This window comes from Rattus rattus, chromosome 1 (genome assembly GCF_011064425.1).
Source record: "Rattus rattus isolate New Zealand chromosome 1, Rrattus_CSIRO_v1, whole genome shotgun sequence".
Classification (NCBI taxonomy): Eukaryota; Metazoa; Chordata; class Mammalia; order Rodentia; family Muridae; genus Rattus; species Rattus rattus.
Genome location: NC_046154.1, coordinates 96,777,333 through 96,792,849, shown reverse-complemented (window position 1 = coordinate 96,792,849; position 15,517 = coordinate 96,777,333). Strand labels below are relative to the sequence as shown.

Below are 15,517 nucleotides of genomic sequence, written 5' to 3'. Positions count from 1 at the left end.
GTTTTTCCTAAGTTGAAACTTAACTAAAACAGGTAAGCTAAGATAGTCAGGAAGATTAGAAAACAATTGGCCAACAGACTAGATTTATTATTTTATTGCCCACAAGTTAATTTCTGTTTGCTAACTCACTTGAGTAGAAGGAAGAATATTATTTTGCCCTATCAATTTCAGAAAGACAGTTTACAGAGAGTCTTCCCTGTAGAGTGTAGGAGTCATGAGAAGAAATGTGTTTTTAGAGCATGCATTCTTAGATTTGAGTTCTGGTACTTAGTACTTATGTGACCTTATAAGTTGCAAGTTATTTTGTCTTGATTGTTGGTTGGTAAAAACGAAACTGTTACTTAAAGTGATAGTGGCAGTAAAAGAGATAATTGTCACTACCTTATTTCCCTGTAGAATTACAGCCATGTGTCATTTAATGCTGAACATTCCAAGAAATGCGTTGTTCAGATTTTTATTCTTGAATTATCATGGAATATATTTACAAACTAATATCACTATTTCATTAGACCATTTAATCTATAAGATTCCTGTGAACACCCTTATAGAAGAAGGGGAGGGAGATGAGATAGGAGGCTTGTGTCCAGGAATAACATTTGAAATGTAAATTAAAAAAATCAAATTAAAAAAAAGCAAGGAGGTAAGTAGAAGGTTTGAGGAGTTTCAGACAGGATTTAGGTAATTATGTTTTCTGACTTCATGGGAGACAATGGTTGCTGCTGCCTCTGCTTGCAGTCATTTCTGTGAAGGTGGGTCCATGAGTGTGGGATCTGAATACATTCTCATCCTTAGATTGCACATAAAAGATCCAAGGTTAAAGGGGTAAGGGATGTCACATGGATGCATGTGTAGTAGAGTTAGAACTAGGATTCAGATCTTCCAGCTCCTGGCCCAGGCTTTGTTATCTCAGCTTTCTACTATGCTAAGCTGGGCTTAGGCCTAGCTTGATCATTCTTAGTCTGCAAGGCAAACCCTGTCACGACCCACCATTGAGTCATGTTGGCATGGGATTACTTTTTATTCTCTGAGTTCCAGGATTAGTGTCTCTACCACTGCACCCATCCTCATTGTTTGCCTTTTGAGTCACTTCATTTGGAAAAGCTAATACGTTAACCTAACGAGAAACTGAAGTAGCAAGCATTAGAGGATCTAATGTCCTCAGGAAAAAAAATCACTGTAGATGCTTGTTTCTTTAGAAAATTAAGATTTAAGGGCTAGAGAAATAGCTCTGTGGTTAAGAGTACATGCCGTTCTTACAGAGGACCTGAGTTCAGGTCTCAGTACCATAGCAGGTAACTCACCATCACCTCCATATCCCAGGGCTCCAGCACCCTCTTCCGGCCTCTACTGATATTTGCAGTCATGTGCATGTACATAAGTGGCCCCCCACCACTAAAATAGTAAATCCTTAAAAAATAAGATAATGTATGTTTTTTGCTACTCAACACAGAAATTTTCAGCATGTCGAACAGAAAATTCAAACTACTTACCAGATCTATGTCGCTGGCTCCTACTTCTCTTTCTGCACATCTGTCTTTCTCTTAGCTCACTACATTCCTGCCTACTGCCTTCCTGTTAGGCATTTAAACTCATTTCTTCTGAGACCTTAAACTAAAGGTCTCACCTTCTGGCTTCTTGCTCTTTAAGACCTTTCTCTCTGGCTTGACCTTTCTCATTGTTTAGGCTTTGGATAATCATCTCAGAGAGATTATCTCTACCTAACTAGACCCTGACACCCCATTCACTGCCCTCCTATTTTGCTCTTTTTAGCCAAGGTTATGCTCTTTAACTGTGTTATATAATTAATTCTTCAGGAATATTGGCTACACGAAAGCAGGTATGCCCTCTGGTTAACCATGGACTTTCACATATGTAGTGTTAGGCATGTAGTTCAGTGAATATCTTTGTGTGTCAGATGCTGGTTGGGATTAGATTGAGGAGAGATCACTCCTTAGGGGATTTTTTTTAAAAAAGAACACTTTTATCTATAAAATGATAAAAGCCTAAAGGCTATTATGGAATAAGACAACCAAATGCGAATCAAATATGATGACAGGCCCGTAACTCCAACATTTACGAAGCTGTCCTAGTTAGGGTTACTATCACTATGAAGAATCACCATGACCAAAAGCAACTTTCGAAGGAACACGTTTATTCCATTTATACTTACACATCATAGTCCATCAGCAAAGGAAGTCAGGACTGGAACCCAAACAGGACAAAAACCTGGAGGTAGGAGCTGAGGTAAGACAATGGAAGGATGCTATCTTGCTCCCCATGGCTTGCTCAGCTTGCTTGCTTATAGAATCCAGGACCACGAGCCCAGACCACCAGCCCATTGTGTCCCCACCCACAATGGACTAGGCTCTCTTCCTTCAGTTACTAATGGAGAAAATGCCCTACAGGCTTACCTATAGTCAGATCTTATGAAAGCAGTTTTTCAACTGACATTTCTTTCTCTCAGTTGACTATAGATTATGTCAAGTTGACATAAAATTAACCAGCACAGGAGAAGGGGTGGAGAATAGGAGCTTGAGGAAATCATTAGCGACACAGTGAGTTCTAGAGTAGACTAGCCCACCTGAAGTCCCTTTTCAAAAAAAGCAAGCAAACAAAAAAGACCCAAACCAAGGCAAACAAGTGAGACTTGTCATCTTTTCCAAATGATCCTGATGTATCAAGACGGTCCAGTTTCTCCTAGCTGACCCTACTATGTCCCCCTTTTGTAGACACATGACCTGCATGATTGAAAGAATGAGTGTACCATGGCCTTGGTTCCCTAGAGCATCATAGACCTCCTGTGAATGGGAGTTGAAGTATAGAGAACCCCTCCCATACTCGCCAGTACAACAGAAGCAAAACCAGGACATTGCCTGTCCTCCCTGCCCAGGGGTTGGGATGCTATCTTTAAAGTGAGACTCATGTCAAACATTGACAAATGGTGACGTATAAATGCATGCTTTTAGTTGTGATGAAATGATCCTACACTCCTGATGGAACAGGGAAGGCCTAGCTATGACAAAATGCCCAGGGAAAATAAACTTAGAGGAAGGAAGACTTATTTTGCTTTATGTTTTTATGGGTATCTGGGTATGGTTGCTTAGTACAGTTGCTTTTAGGACGGGCATGAGGTAGTACATTATGGTGGAAGAAGGCTGCTCGCTTTGTGCCAACCAAGAAACAAGAGATAGAGGAAGCGAGCCAAGATTCCAATACGCCTTTCAAGGTCGCAAGACCAGAGATGTATTTTCTCCATCTAGGCTCTCCCTCCTAAACTTTTCTAGCACCACTCAGTAACACTGTCACTTGTTGATGAAGGCTTCAACTGATGAGATGGGGAGAGGCACCATCCTAGGTCCAAACCATAACAAGTAGCATGATATTTCCTTAATGTAGGCATAGTTACAATAAGAGTGATAAATTATTCTTTTCTGTGCATTACATCAATTCTAAAGAAGATGAAAATATAAAAGATAGTAAAAAGTATTAGAATATATTGGAAATTTTTTATTAGGGCAAATATTTCCATGACTAAAATCACCTCATTTACATAAACATACTACAAGAATCTTTGTTAAATAGGAAAAAAAATTGAGATAAACATTAGTTAAATTATTAACATTTCAGCATATAAACCTGAGATGTCACAACTTTTAGTATGCTGATCTATTATTTTCTAACTGAGTGATTGATGATTAATACAGACAACACAGATTATTATATAGTTTTTCATATGAAGGAAGTTAAATAATATTTTCATGAATCCCTTTTGATTCTATGAAATAAATTACCGAAGCAAAACACATCTCAGGCAAAAAGACAAGATTAAAATGGATCATATATTTATTAATAATTTAAAAATATGGTCACACACTTCGAAATGTGATCTCATTTGAACAAAGGGTTGTCTTACAGAGTTGGTATTCTGAAACAAATGAAGAACAGGATCTTGATCTAGTGATTAAGTATCTTTGTTACAAAGGATCTGATTGAAGGAGATGCTAGTAAAAGCAATAAGGCATTTCAGCTTATAAACCTTAGAGTCTTCAAAGATTTCATTGGGACAAAATAACATTATTTTTAAGGTAATTACTTTTAATATATAGGGAAATGAATTCTATTTCCCATGCACACATAGGTTTAATAAAAGGGCCTTTAATGGTCTTTAAAAATGCACAGTAAATTAACTTACCACTTCCTTCAAATAAAAGTTGAAGTAATTCTCTAGAGAGAATTGAAGCACTGGCCACTGAAACATCTCACTTAGCTAGCAAAACAGTCAGTAGGAAACTATTTCAGTGGTGAAAATGACCAAGGAATCAGGAACATATTCTGCTGAGTATCTAGGTAGTTGACACTTTCCCGAACTGAAAAGACATTTCATAAGACACATAAAGTTATCGGATGTATCCAACTGGTTCTAACAAGAATTCTTGCCTCATGAAACAGCTCACCAGCAGACACGACTTTGGGATCTTCATGCGCCTGATGTCTCCCAGCTGCCCGACGATCTGCATCCTCGACCCACCACAGAACATGAACTGCAGAAGCAAATCAAAAGCTGTTTCATTTGCACATAAATAGAGAGAAATGAAGTTCAAAAAAGTCCGACTATCTCAAGTTAAAAGAGTGATACTAAATATTTCAGTGATAAGATTTAAGAGGAGTCAGAGACATGGCAGTGCAGGTTATAGGTTAACTAGTCAAACTGGTTTTATAGATGAAGACGTAAAACAGGCTTATAAATCAAAGTGAAGTAGGATAGATAAAGGAATTCAAGACCCAAACTGTTTGACTTCCTACTATGTTTTATGTTATTTTTCCATCTTGTGCCGGCAGCTGAAATTGGTAATGAATGCAGAAGGCTCATCTAGGTGGTACTGGTTTTGAGGGCATACAGGGGGTCATGGAGAGCAGCTGAGACTTGGCATTGTGTCGCTGGCCTGGAGTCCCTGAAGAACATCTAGGAAAGGCCATTGGTGAGGATGCAGCTTCAGTTGTAGTAGAGGCCTTAGCACGTTGGAGATGCCAGGCGAGTGGGATGATTACCAAGGACAGTAGCAGCTGTGGTTCAGAGCTGTGCAGGCTGAGGTTAGCAGAACTAGAGAAGTGGAGCATCCAAGGCCCCTGGAAGCCCTGAAGATCCATGAGTAGGTCCCAGAGGTCAGGCACCGAACTTTTGATACTGTTGGATTTTTGGGTTTGCTTTGAATTTAATCGATACTATGTCCTGGTTCATCCATCTTGGAATAAGAAAGTAACTTCTTTTTGGTTTTACAAGAGTCCGCAGTTAAGAGACTTTGGATATTTTAAAGAGATTGAGCTCTTGAAGACTGTGTGGGTTTTAAAGTTATACTATGTTTTATACTGTGGTAATATTAACAATACATCTCGGGGAGTGTACTGGCTGGTTCTGTGTGTCAACTTGACACAAGCTGGAGTTATCACAGAGAAAGGAGCCTCCCTTGAGGAAATGCCTCCACGAGACCCAGCTGTAAGGCATTTTCTCAATTGGTGATCAAGGCCTAGAGCATTGTGGGTGGTGCCATCCCTGGGCCGGTGGTCTTGGGTTCTATAGGAAGCAAGCTGAGCAAGCCAGGGGAAGCAAGCCAGTAAGCAACATTCCTCCATGGCCTCTGCATCAGCTCCTGCCTCCAAGTTCCTACCCTGTGTGAGTTCCTGTCTTGACTTCCTTTGGTGATGAATATCAATGTGGAAGTGTAAGCTGAATAAACCCTTTCCTCCCCAACTTGCTTCCTGGTCGTGATATTTGTGCAGGAACAGAAACCCTGACTAAGACAGGGACAAACAAGAAAGGAAAGTTTATTATGGTATGTTGACAAGTCAAGTTGACAAATGAGTCACTTTTGTTAGTTTGTTGTTGCTGCTGTTGTTGTTAACTTGACACAAAGCTTGAGACTTCTGAGGAAATGTGCCCGGTCAGATTGACCCACAAGCAAGCATGTGGAGCATTTATTTTTGATTAAAGACTGGTGTGGAAAAGCCCAGGTCATTGGGGATGGTGTCACTCCTGGCTTAAAGACAAACCTGGCTAGGGTAAGAAAGCAGGTTCAGGAAGTCACAGGGAACAAGCCAGTAACCAACATTCTCCTATGGCTTCTGCTTCAGTTCCTGCCTTGAGTTCCTGTCCTGAGTTTCCTTCAAGGTGGACTGTTAACTGGAAATATAAGCTGAATAAACCCTCACGTCCTCATGTTGCTTGTGGTCCTGGTGTTTCATCACAGCAATAGAAACCTAATTGGGACAGGGAATGTGGTAGAGCTCAGTGGTAGAGCACTTGCCTAACATGCAGGAGGTCCTAGGTCAATCCCTAGTGTTGAAAATAATATATTTAGAGGAATAAAAAGATCATAAAAGGAACAACAATGCCAACCAACCAGAGCTTCCAGGGACTAAGCCACTACCCAAAGACTATACATGGACTCACCGTGGACTCCAACCGCATAGGTAGCAATGAATAGCCTAGTAAGAGCACCAGTGGAAGGGGAAGCCCTTGGTCCTGCCAAGACTGAACCCTCAGTGAACGTGATTGTTGGGGGGAGGGAGGTAATGGGGGGAGGATGGGGAGGGGAACACCCATAGAGAAGGGGAGGGGGAAGGATTAGGGGGATGTTGGCCCATGAATAACAATCGAAATGTAAATAAGAAATACTCAAGTTAATAAAGTTGGGAAAAAAAGAATAAAAAAATCATAAAAGGAATAAACTATTTCTTGAGGCTCTTGTAGTTTTTAAAACTTTTTCATTTTATGTGTCAGAGAAAATAGAAATTTAGCATTTCAAAATAGTTTTAGTGGGTGTTAAATTATAAATAAGAGACAACTTCTCAATTCTTAAAAATTAAAATGTACTAGATCCTGTCAGTAACATATAAACTGTAACCAACATGGAAATTTAAAAAGAAATATACAGCTGTACCTCTGTTGAGCAATCCATACTCTGAATGAAACACGCCAATTAGTTTAACGTAGCCTTGATTAGCATGGGCATTTACTGCCCTTTCAAATGCGTCACCCCATAGAGCTGGGCCACCAGGTTTCATCATAAAAGTAGCCAGTTCATAGACTCCTAGATTTTGGAAAAACAGTTTTAATGATAATAGCTAAGGAATTTCTATTCATACCTATATTCACTCGGTTTCAGTAGAAGCCTGCTCTGCATGTTCATATTTGAAGGACTGCACATGCATACACATGTACACAGATGCAGTAATTATATTTGTATTATTTTCCATTAATTTTATGCTTAGAAATCCCTGATCCATGTTTAAACTTACTTTATGCTATTAATTGCACAAATGACAAAAAGTGAGGATTCAGTGGGACCTGGAGAGATGCTTCTGCAGTTAAGAGCACGTTCTGCTCTTGAAGAGGACCAGAGTTCAGTTCCCAGCACCCATGTCAACAAGCTTGGCAATTTTACTTAATCAATTCCCCCACATAGTCAGTTTTGTAGGAAAAACATATAGTGATTTAAAAATTAAAACAAATCCTGTAATTTATAGATATATGTTCAATGTGTTTATTATAATATATCTCTATAATAGTTTATAATTAAATATGAATATTGTTTTAAAATGATGACAATATCACATATCACCCCTCACTGCCCCATACTAGCTCTCATTGGGTGGTTTTCAACATTTACCGACCATGTGACATTCTCTATTACATAGATGAGGTTTACAACTGCTAAAACCCTTAAGGGGGAAGAATTCTTCATTAATCCCCACTTTTTTTTTTGGTTCTTTTTTTTTTTTTTTTTTTCGGAGCTGGGGACCGAACCCAGGGCCTTGCACTTGCTAGGCAAGCGCTCTAACCACTGAGCTAAATCCCCAACTAATCCCCACTTTTTAAGGACTAAGGAAACTGGGAGTGGTGGCCCACACATTTAATCCCAACACTCAGAGGCAGGAGGATTTTTGTGAGTTTGAGGCCAACCTGGGCTTCAGGGCAAGTTTCCAGGACAGTCGGAAACCCTATTTCAAGAAAAAAAAAGATAAAGGATAAAACAAAGAGGCGTACCTCTGTTTTATCTCAACAGTCTCTTATGTCCACAGATAGAAGGGAGTCTCCCTCAGTCCCAAAGCACACTAGAACTTAAAACATGTACTATTTCAGTCAGGAAATTCACAGCACCTGAGACAGACTCACCTTCCTTGGGAGGCGTCCCTAATTTGCACCATGGTACCAAATAGGTAATCTCGCTCTCTTGTTTATCGATGAAAGGCAAGTTTGGAATGAGGAATCGTTCTTGCCAATCATTATCCTTGGCCAAGGCTTTGTAAACCGCAGCACGCTGAGCATAACTATCTGTGGTAGAAAAACATGGAGAAAAGTCTTTTTTTAAAAATTGTTTGAAAATCCTGTTTCTTTGAATCGTTAATCTGGGGCACGCAGGCACACCAGGCTGTGGCTCTGGGGACAGCCATCTGAGATGCGGCATTGGCATCGACCTTCTCCTCATCTTCAGGGTGAAAGAAAGGGAAACAATTGTTGCACTCACATTGCACACCTTCCTCAGGTTCTTTGAAGGAAGCTGTGGATAGGAGCCAAGTTTCTCAGTCTGTGACATGGTAAGTAATATGATGCCAGCTTTTCAGGTTTGCGGCCTACAACAGTGTTTAACACTTCATGTGGACTACTCTTATTGTTTAGTTGAAGCACTCAACAAATTCTACCTTGGTAGTGATGGTAGGTGGTCAAGATGTATCTTGTATTCATGTTAACGTAACATAAGTGAACTTGAATGTACTTGGTATCGTTTCCTTTGAACAAATAACTTCCAAAGAACTTGTGCTGATTCTCTAACTATGGTCAACCATCATTTCTTCCCCAGCATTCATTTCTCTGCCTTCTAAATCACTGGAATAGGCAGACATGTTTAACCATGTTTGAGCCTAGTACTAACTTTACTGTAAAGAGATCATGAGATGAAGGTAAAAGATTTATGTAGTTTATTTGAGGGATTAAAAATAACACCTGTCTTACAGCCTATAGTGAGGCAAACGGGACTGAATTACTTTTCCCAGTGGGTCATGTTTTAACATGAAGCACATTTGAAGCATAAGCTATATTGTTGGTGTTTTCTGTCTTTCCAAACAGAAAAAAAAAAAACCCAACAAAATCTAACCAAACCCCAAGTGTACCCATGGAACTCACAGTTAGAATCTTTTCTCATTAAAGAGTTGTATGAACACTAATTGAACATAGATGACCAAACACTGAATGTAATTAATTATTATGTCTGCTGAACATGCTCAAATCCCCATGTAGGCTAACTAATAGTAGATTTTTAAAGTTAACCAACAATCTTGTATAATTTTGTAACTCGTTTTCCTTTTTCAAGGCAGTGTTGCTCCAGCAGGAGAAGAACACCTAGTAATGTTAATGTAAAATTCTTTAAATTTTTAAAGTAGTTTGGCAGTGAATTCTGTAACACTCTGGGAAGTAGAAATGAACTGAGAATAATCAGGGTTGAGGGAAGGTCAGAGTTGACTGCCATCCTCTCTCAACCTCCATTCACTCAAAACCCTGAGTGTGCGAACTGTTTCCACTAAGACATTGGTAACCAGGTCTAGCATCAGATATTTCTCTCATTCCGTGATCTTAACCTAATTGGGCTTTTGTGAACAGTTTTAAGCCTTGCATTAAATCAGTGTTCCGATAAGCCATGAAGTTTTTGAGAATAGTAGTCTAAAATTTAATCACTTGATAGATAACTCATGATTTCCCAGCTCTAATTTAGATTTTGGAAAAGGGCTATAAATGATGGACCAAGAAGGAAGGTCTTGAATTTACTTTTTGGTTCTACACATTTTAAAAAATTTCTCTAGAAATGGACTAATGTATGTCCATCTAAGACTTATGTCGTATCTATGAGAATAAAAATCTCTATTGAACACTCGAACTGATAACTCATACCATACTTCCAAATATGGAATACTGTGTTTAGTCTGCCTCCAAATCCTACACTCCAATATCCGACCAATTCAGAATGAGCTGTCCGAAGATGAACATTTTTCTTAAAATTGTACAGGAACTCTTCCACATTTGAGGGTTTGAGATAGTAAGTACAAAACTCATAGAATGTTCCTTCTCGCTCTCTGTGGTCAGTAGCAAATGATGAGCACACCTGAGGAAAAGATAAACCAAATCTCAGTATTTGAGGGATGACAGAACTTATACATCTTTCCAACCAAATCCGGGGCTGAATCAGAATCCCCGTTTCCATTTCTCTTTTCAACTCTCCATAGATGTGTTTTAGTAGAGTCAAAGATATTGACTGGTAAACATGTGAGTTTTTCTTAAGCCATTTTTCATAGAAAGTTGCCCCAAACTAAAGCAGTGCTACCTGTGCCAGAGGATCAATTAATAGTTGTTGTTGTTATTGTCGTTTTTTTCAAAGACAGGTCTCTGTATACCCCTGGTTATCCTGGAACTCACTCTGTAGTCTAGGCTGGCCTAGAACTCATTGAAATCCACTTGCTTCTGCCTCCCAAGTGCTGGGATAAAAGGCATGTGCCACCACTGCCTGGTGAGATTCACGTAAGTTATTTTCCCTTATATTCCTTTAATCCATAGTGTATGTGGTTAGAGCTTCATATGTGAAAGAACTTTGTAGACTGTATATCTTTGGGCATATACAATGAACATCTTTAGTAACAGAAAAAAAATACTTTTTGTTTTGTTTTTCGAGGCAGGGTTTCTCTGTGTAACAGTCCTGTCTGTCCTGGAACTCCGTAGACCAGGCTGTCCTCAAAGCAGAGAGACCTGCCTGCCTCTGCCTCCTGATTGCTGGGATTAGAGGCATGTTACCATGCTCAAATTAAAGAAAACTTTTTTTTTAAAGAAGAGAAATTGATGTTCAGGTCAAATAATTGTTCCCACATTCAGCAAAAAGTAGAACTGGAATGTAGGCAATGCACTAGGATGCCCTTGCTCCAACTCCTTCGCAAATCTGGCAATAGACCAGTGGTTCTCAGCCTTCCTGATGCTGCGACCCTTTAATAGAGTTCCTCATGCTGTTGTGACATGGACCATAAAATTATTTTGTTGCTACTTCTTAACTGCAATTTTGCTACTTTTATGAATAGAAATGTAAATATCTGAAATGGAGAATATCTGAAATGTGACCCTGAAGGGTCACGACCCACAGGTTAGGAACTACTGAAATAGAACATGGATGCTAAAAGATCATTGCCAGAATTGTCTGAATCACTGTCAGTTTCTTATGAGAGAAAGAGTGAAGATGGCCTTTAATATATTCATTTATATCAATGTGGTAGAAACACTTCTCAAGTATCTTTTTAAAAAAAATTACTACATAAGTTTCTACTTTTTGCTCTGAGAGCACTTTTCCCTATGAAACACTTTGTTCGAAATTACCTTGAGTATGTGTCTGTACATATGCACACACATATGTGTACATATACTATATGACATCATACTATAAACCCTATTTTATTTTCAAGTTGGGTCATCATGCACCCATTTCATGAAGTTAATACTACCAGAAAAATCTGCTAAAGCAGGTCAAATGTTTATAAAAGCATAGAAAAAAATCACTGTATACATGAGAACTTAGACTGAGTAGAAGAAGAAATCTTTTTCCTTTTGATAAGTTTTTGCTTATAATTTTTTAAAGCTTAATATAATTTTCTCCCTTTAGTTCATTACATTGATTTCTACTCTAAACTATATTCTTACTACTTGTTTTAGTTAGGGTTTTATTCTTGTAAAGAGACATCATGATTATGGAAACTCATAAAGAAAACATTCAACTGGATCTGGCTTACAGTGTCAGCAGTTTAGTCCATTGTCAACACACAGGAAGCATGGCAGCATCCACGCAGACCTGGTGCTGGGGTAGGAGCTGAGAGTTGATCCACAGGCAGCAGACGGAAATTGTGAGCCGCACTAGGGGTAGCTTGAGCACATAAAAGATCTCAAAGCCTGCCTCCACAGTGTCGCACTTTCTCCAACAAGGCTGCACCTATTCCAAAAAGGCCACTCCCCATGAGTCAAGCATTCAAACACCTGAGTCTATGAGGGCCATACCTATTCAAACCACCACATTCCACTCCCTGCACCCCATAGGCTTGCAGCCATAACACAATGTAAAATACATTTCCTCACAGTCTATCACAGTCTCAACAATGTTCAAAAGTGCAAAGTTCAAAGGGTCTTCTGAGATTCACACAATCTCTTAACTGCAATCCCCCGTAAAATAAAAATAAATAAAAATGCCAGATCACATACTTCCAACATATAATGGCACAAGATATACATTACTGTTATAAAACATAGGAAGAGGAGCACAGTGAGGAAATACTGAACCAAAGAAAGACTGAAAACCAGCTGGGCAAACTCCAAACTCAGCATCTCCATGTCTGATGTCAAAGCACTCTTCAGATCTCCAACTCCTTTCAACTTTGTTGACTGCAACACACTTCTTTCTCTTGAGTGGATTCCACTCCCTGTTGGCCATTTTCCTCATTGGGTATCCCATGGCTCAGGCGTCTATGACATTTTGGGGGCTCCATTTTTACAGTTTCAACCAATGGCCTTTCTAGGCCTCCATGCAGAGAAACCCCTGCCATGTACCTGGTCTCAGAAACTTTCCTCAGTTGCAGAGGGAGACTCCATAACCCCCCCTTTTTTTATTCTTGATTCAGAAGCCAGAACCACATGGTCAAAGCTGCCAAATTCTGCAGCTTGCTGGGGCTGGGACATGGTCCCCCCATTCAATTGCATCTTTACCAACTTTCTGGATTCTGTGATTTCCTTCACTGCCTAAGATTGGATGTCCTAGAACTTGCTTAGCAGACTGGTATTGACTCGGAGATCTGTGTGCCTTTATCTCTGGAGTACTTGGATTAAAGGTATGTACCACCATGCATGGACTTAAACTGTTCTTTAATTCTGTCTCACAGGATAGAAACTTAGCTGTGTGGGATCTTGCATTGAGGTCTCCACTCTTACTCATTTAATATCTTGAATCTGTTCATCCCCTCGAACACAGGATTTAGCTCTATTTCACTTCCTGGTACCCCCTTTCTCCTAGAATCATATATTTTGATTTTTCCTTGTTCAGCTTGCTCCTCTTCATTAAAATGCTCTTTATAAGTGTGAACATTAGTAACTACATGACAGAGTCTATATTAGGCTGTTTTAACATTTCCTTTATAAAGGCAATGAATCCAAAACGCTTCACTTTAGCCTCAGGCAATCTTTTTGGACAAAGGCAAAATGCAACCAAATTCTTTGCCAAAATATCCCAAGAACAGAGCTGTACCCCACTCCTGGTACCAACTGGTAGAGTTTTATCGTTGTGAAGAAACAGCATGGTCATGGAAACTTTGTACAGAAAACATTTAACTAGGGCTGACTTACAGTTTCAGATGTTTAGTCCATGTCTTTTTTTTTTTTTTTTTTTTTGGTTCTTTTTTTGGAGCTGGGGACCCAACCCAGGGCCTTGCGCTTCCTAGGGCAAGCGCTCTACCACTGAGCTAAATCCCCAAACCCCTAGTCCATGTCTTTATGGCAGGAGGCATGGCAGTGTCCAGACAGACATGGTGCTAAGGAAGGAGCTGAGAGTTCTACATCTTGACACACAGGCAGCAGAGGGAACCTGTGTGCCTCCCTGGGTGTACCTTGAGTATATATGAGACGTCAAGCCCGTCTCCACAGAGACACACTTTTTTCAATAAAGCCACACCTCCTCCAATAAGGCCACTCCCTATGGGCCAAACATTCAAACACATGAGGCTGGGGGGGGGCATACTTATCCAAACCTCCACACTGCTCAAACCAGTAAACTTCCTATAAAAATCTGCAGCCATCTTTGCATTTGATGGACATTTTTGTGCTTTAAACCAAAATCTACTAATGAGATTATTAGAACAAGTGCCTATTATTTATGAATGACTAGAACATCAGGACATGAGCCAGTGGCATTCACAACAATATTTTATAGGTTGATTCAAAGAGTGAGTGTGCATTTGGAGAGTGCAATAATTGTCAAGCCCACAAACTTTTATTATTTCCTGGACACAATACACAGGAGGAAACCTACAGAGAGGAGGAAGTATGTGAGTGACTAGATAAAACCGTTTTACCAGACTTGGGTTGCAGAGTCAGAATTATGCTGGGGATAAGTCATACACTTCACCAATTTAAGACGATCTTGCCAGCACTGACTCATTAAAGAGAACGATGATTTAAAAAACAAAAATCAAACAAAGTTAGTGTAATAGTGTAAGAAAACAATTGGTGACTCTGAATGGACAGCTCTGGATGAATAACTTTTAGTCTCTTCTTCAGGGTTTACTTGGTTCTAGACTAGGTTAACCTGATTCCTCTTCCTCCACTAGGGTAAGTAAAAGTCTGGACCAAAATGAGTTTATTCCCTGGATAAGCCAGTGCTCAACAGCTAGGGCTGAATGGTGAGCTTCCTTTGGTGAAGGTATCATCACAGCTTAGTCCAGTTTCTAGAAGCCCCAGTCCCACCCTAACTGACAAGATCCTCCCATGCCACAACCGGCTGGTACCTGGACACTGAGACATCCCACTAGCGCTAGCCTTAACAAGCACTGACAGGGAGAGAAGCGCCTGCTCAGTACTCTAGCTCCCACACAGCTCTGCCCACTTTCCTGCATGTGACCCTGTGGCGCCCTACCAGATGCACCAGAGCCCGCGGGGCCAGCATCCTCCTCAGGCTGCTTTGGAGGGCGAGCATGGCGCAGCCTGGAGCGCTCAGGAAGACACGTTGGGTGCTTGGACAGGCGCTGTCCCAGCTTTCTGGTGCCTGCTCCTGCTTGGTTTGGTCCGAGCTGGACTGGGTGGGGTTCGTAGGAGTGGGTCCGCCCTTCTCCAGGTAGCAGAGGACCGACCTGTATGGTCTGTGGTCTCAGCTCTGACCCCTTGCTTGTCTTTTGTTCTGGCCCTGACGTCAAAGAGGATGTTGCAATGAGCAGAACTCTGAGCTTGGTACAGTTCCACATTCTGGGCTACCACTTTACACTACCCTCTTTCCCACATCCGCGGGGCAGTAACACTCCAAAATATTGCTCGAGGTGTGGATGTATGTGGGTGCTTTAAAATCTCGGGGTGGAGGTGATCTTGTGATACTGCCCAGAAGCCTTCACCTTCATCGCAGAGTACTCTGCATCCCTGTTTACCCCCAGCATAGCTCGGGAGGCTCGGAATAACGATAGGTTAATTTGTCAAGAACAGTGGGATCACAGGCCTGAAATGAGACCTTTACAATCATATTCAGAGGGATCAAAAGTAAATTCCTCTGTGCTACTTAAATGGCTGACTTCTTAAGTCCTCCTTGTTGGATTGGTGGTGCCCAGAAGAACTTCATCTAACATGTTAAATAAAGCTGTTTTTCCCCGCTCTGGTTATGTCCTTGTTAGGTATACTCTGGTGTTTTGTAGTTTTCTATTCACAAATAATGTCTGTTTACTAGAGAGATGAGACTTTAGCTCACTG

At 40.4% G+C, this 15,517-nt stretch overlaps 1 protein-coding gene across 2 annotated transcripts; it reads right to left on the bottom strand.

Moving 5' to 3' along the window:
* Window positions 1–4,127: 4,127 nt before the first annotated feature.
* Window positions 4,128–14,914, bottom strand: LOC116888629 (protein NipSnap homolog 3A-like). Of its 2 annotated transcripts, XM_032889927.1 has the most exons (6): window positions 14,700–14,914; window positions 9,944–10,154; window positions 8,174–8,332; window positions 6,939–7,088; window positions 4,455–4,541; window positions 4,128–4,367 (listed from the first exon to the last, which is right to left on the bottom strand). In XM_032889927.1, exons 1-6 carry the CDS (start codon window positions 14,757–14,759, stop codon window positions 4,291–4,293), a joined length of 744 nt encoding a protein of 247 aa, XP_032745818.1. In that variant the 5' UTR covers window positions 14,760–14,914; the 3' UTR covers window positions 4,128–4,290. The 2 variants fall into 2 exon arrangements, with proteins under 2 accessions (XP_032745818.1, XP_032745823.1); XM_032889932.1 differs by lacking the exon at window positions 6,939–7,088 and having other exon boundaries at window positions 4,291–4,367; window positions 14,700–14,759.
* Window positions 14,915–15,517: the final 603 nt, after the last annotated feature.

Excerpts from the sequence above, each read along its gene's own strand:
- LOC116888629 (XM_032889927.1), bottom strand. The coding sequence starts at position 14,759 with ATGCTCGCCCTCCAAAGCAGCCTGAGGAGGATGCTGGCCCCGCGGGCT. Across the intron at positions 10,155-14,699 it reads CGCGGGCTCTGGTGCATCTG|GTGTGCTCATCATTTGCTAC; the intron begins GTAGGGCGCCAC and ends TCTTTTCCTCAG. Across the intron at positions 4,368-4,454 it reads TCCCAAAGTCGTGTCTGCTG|TTCGGGAAAGTGTCAACTAC; the intron begins GTGAGCTGTTTC and ends ATGTCTTTTCAG.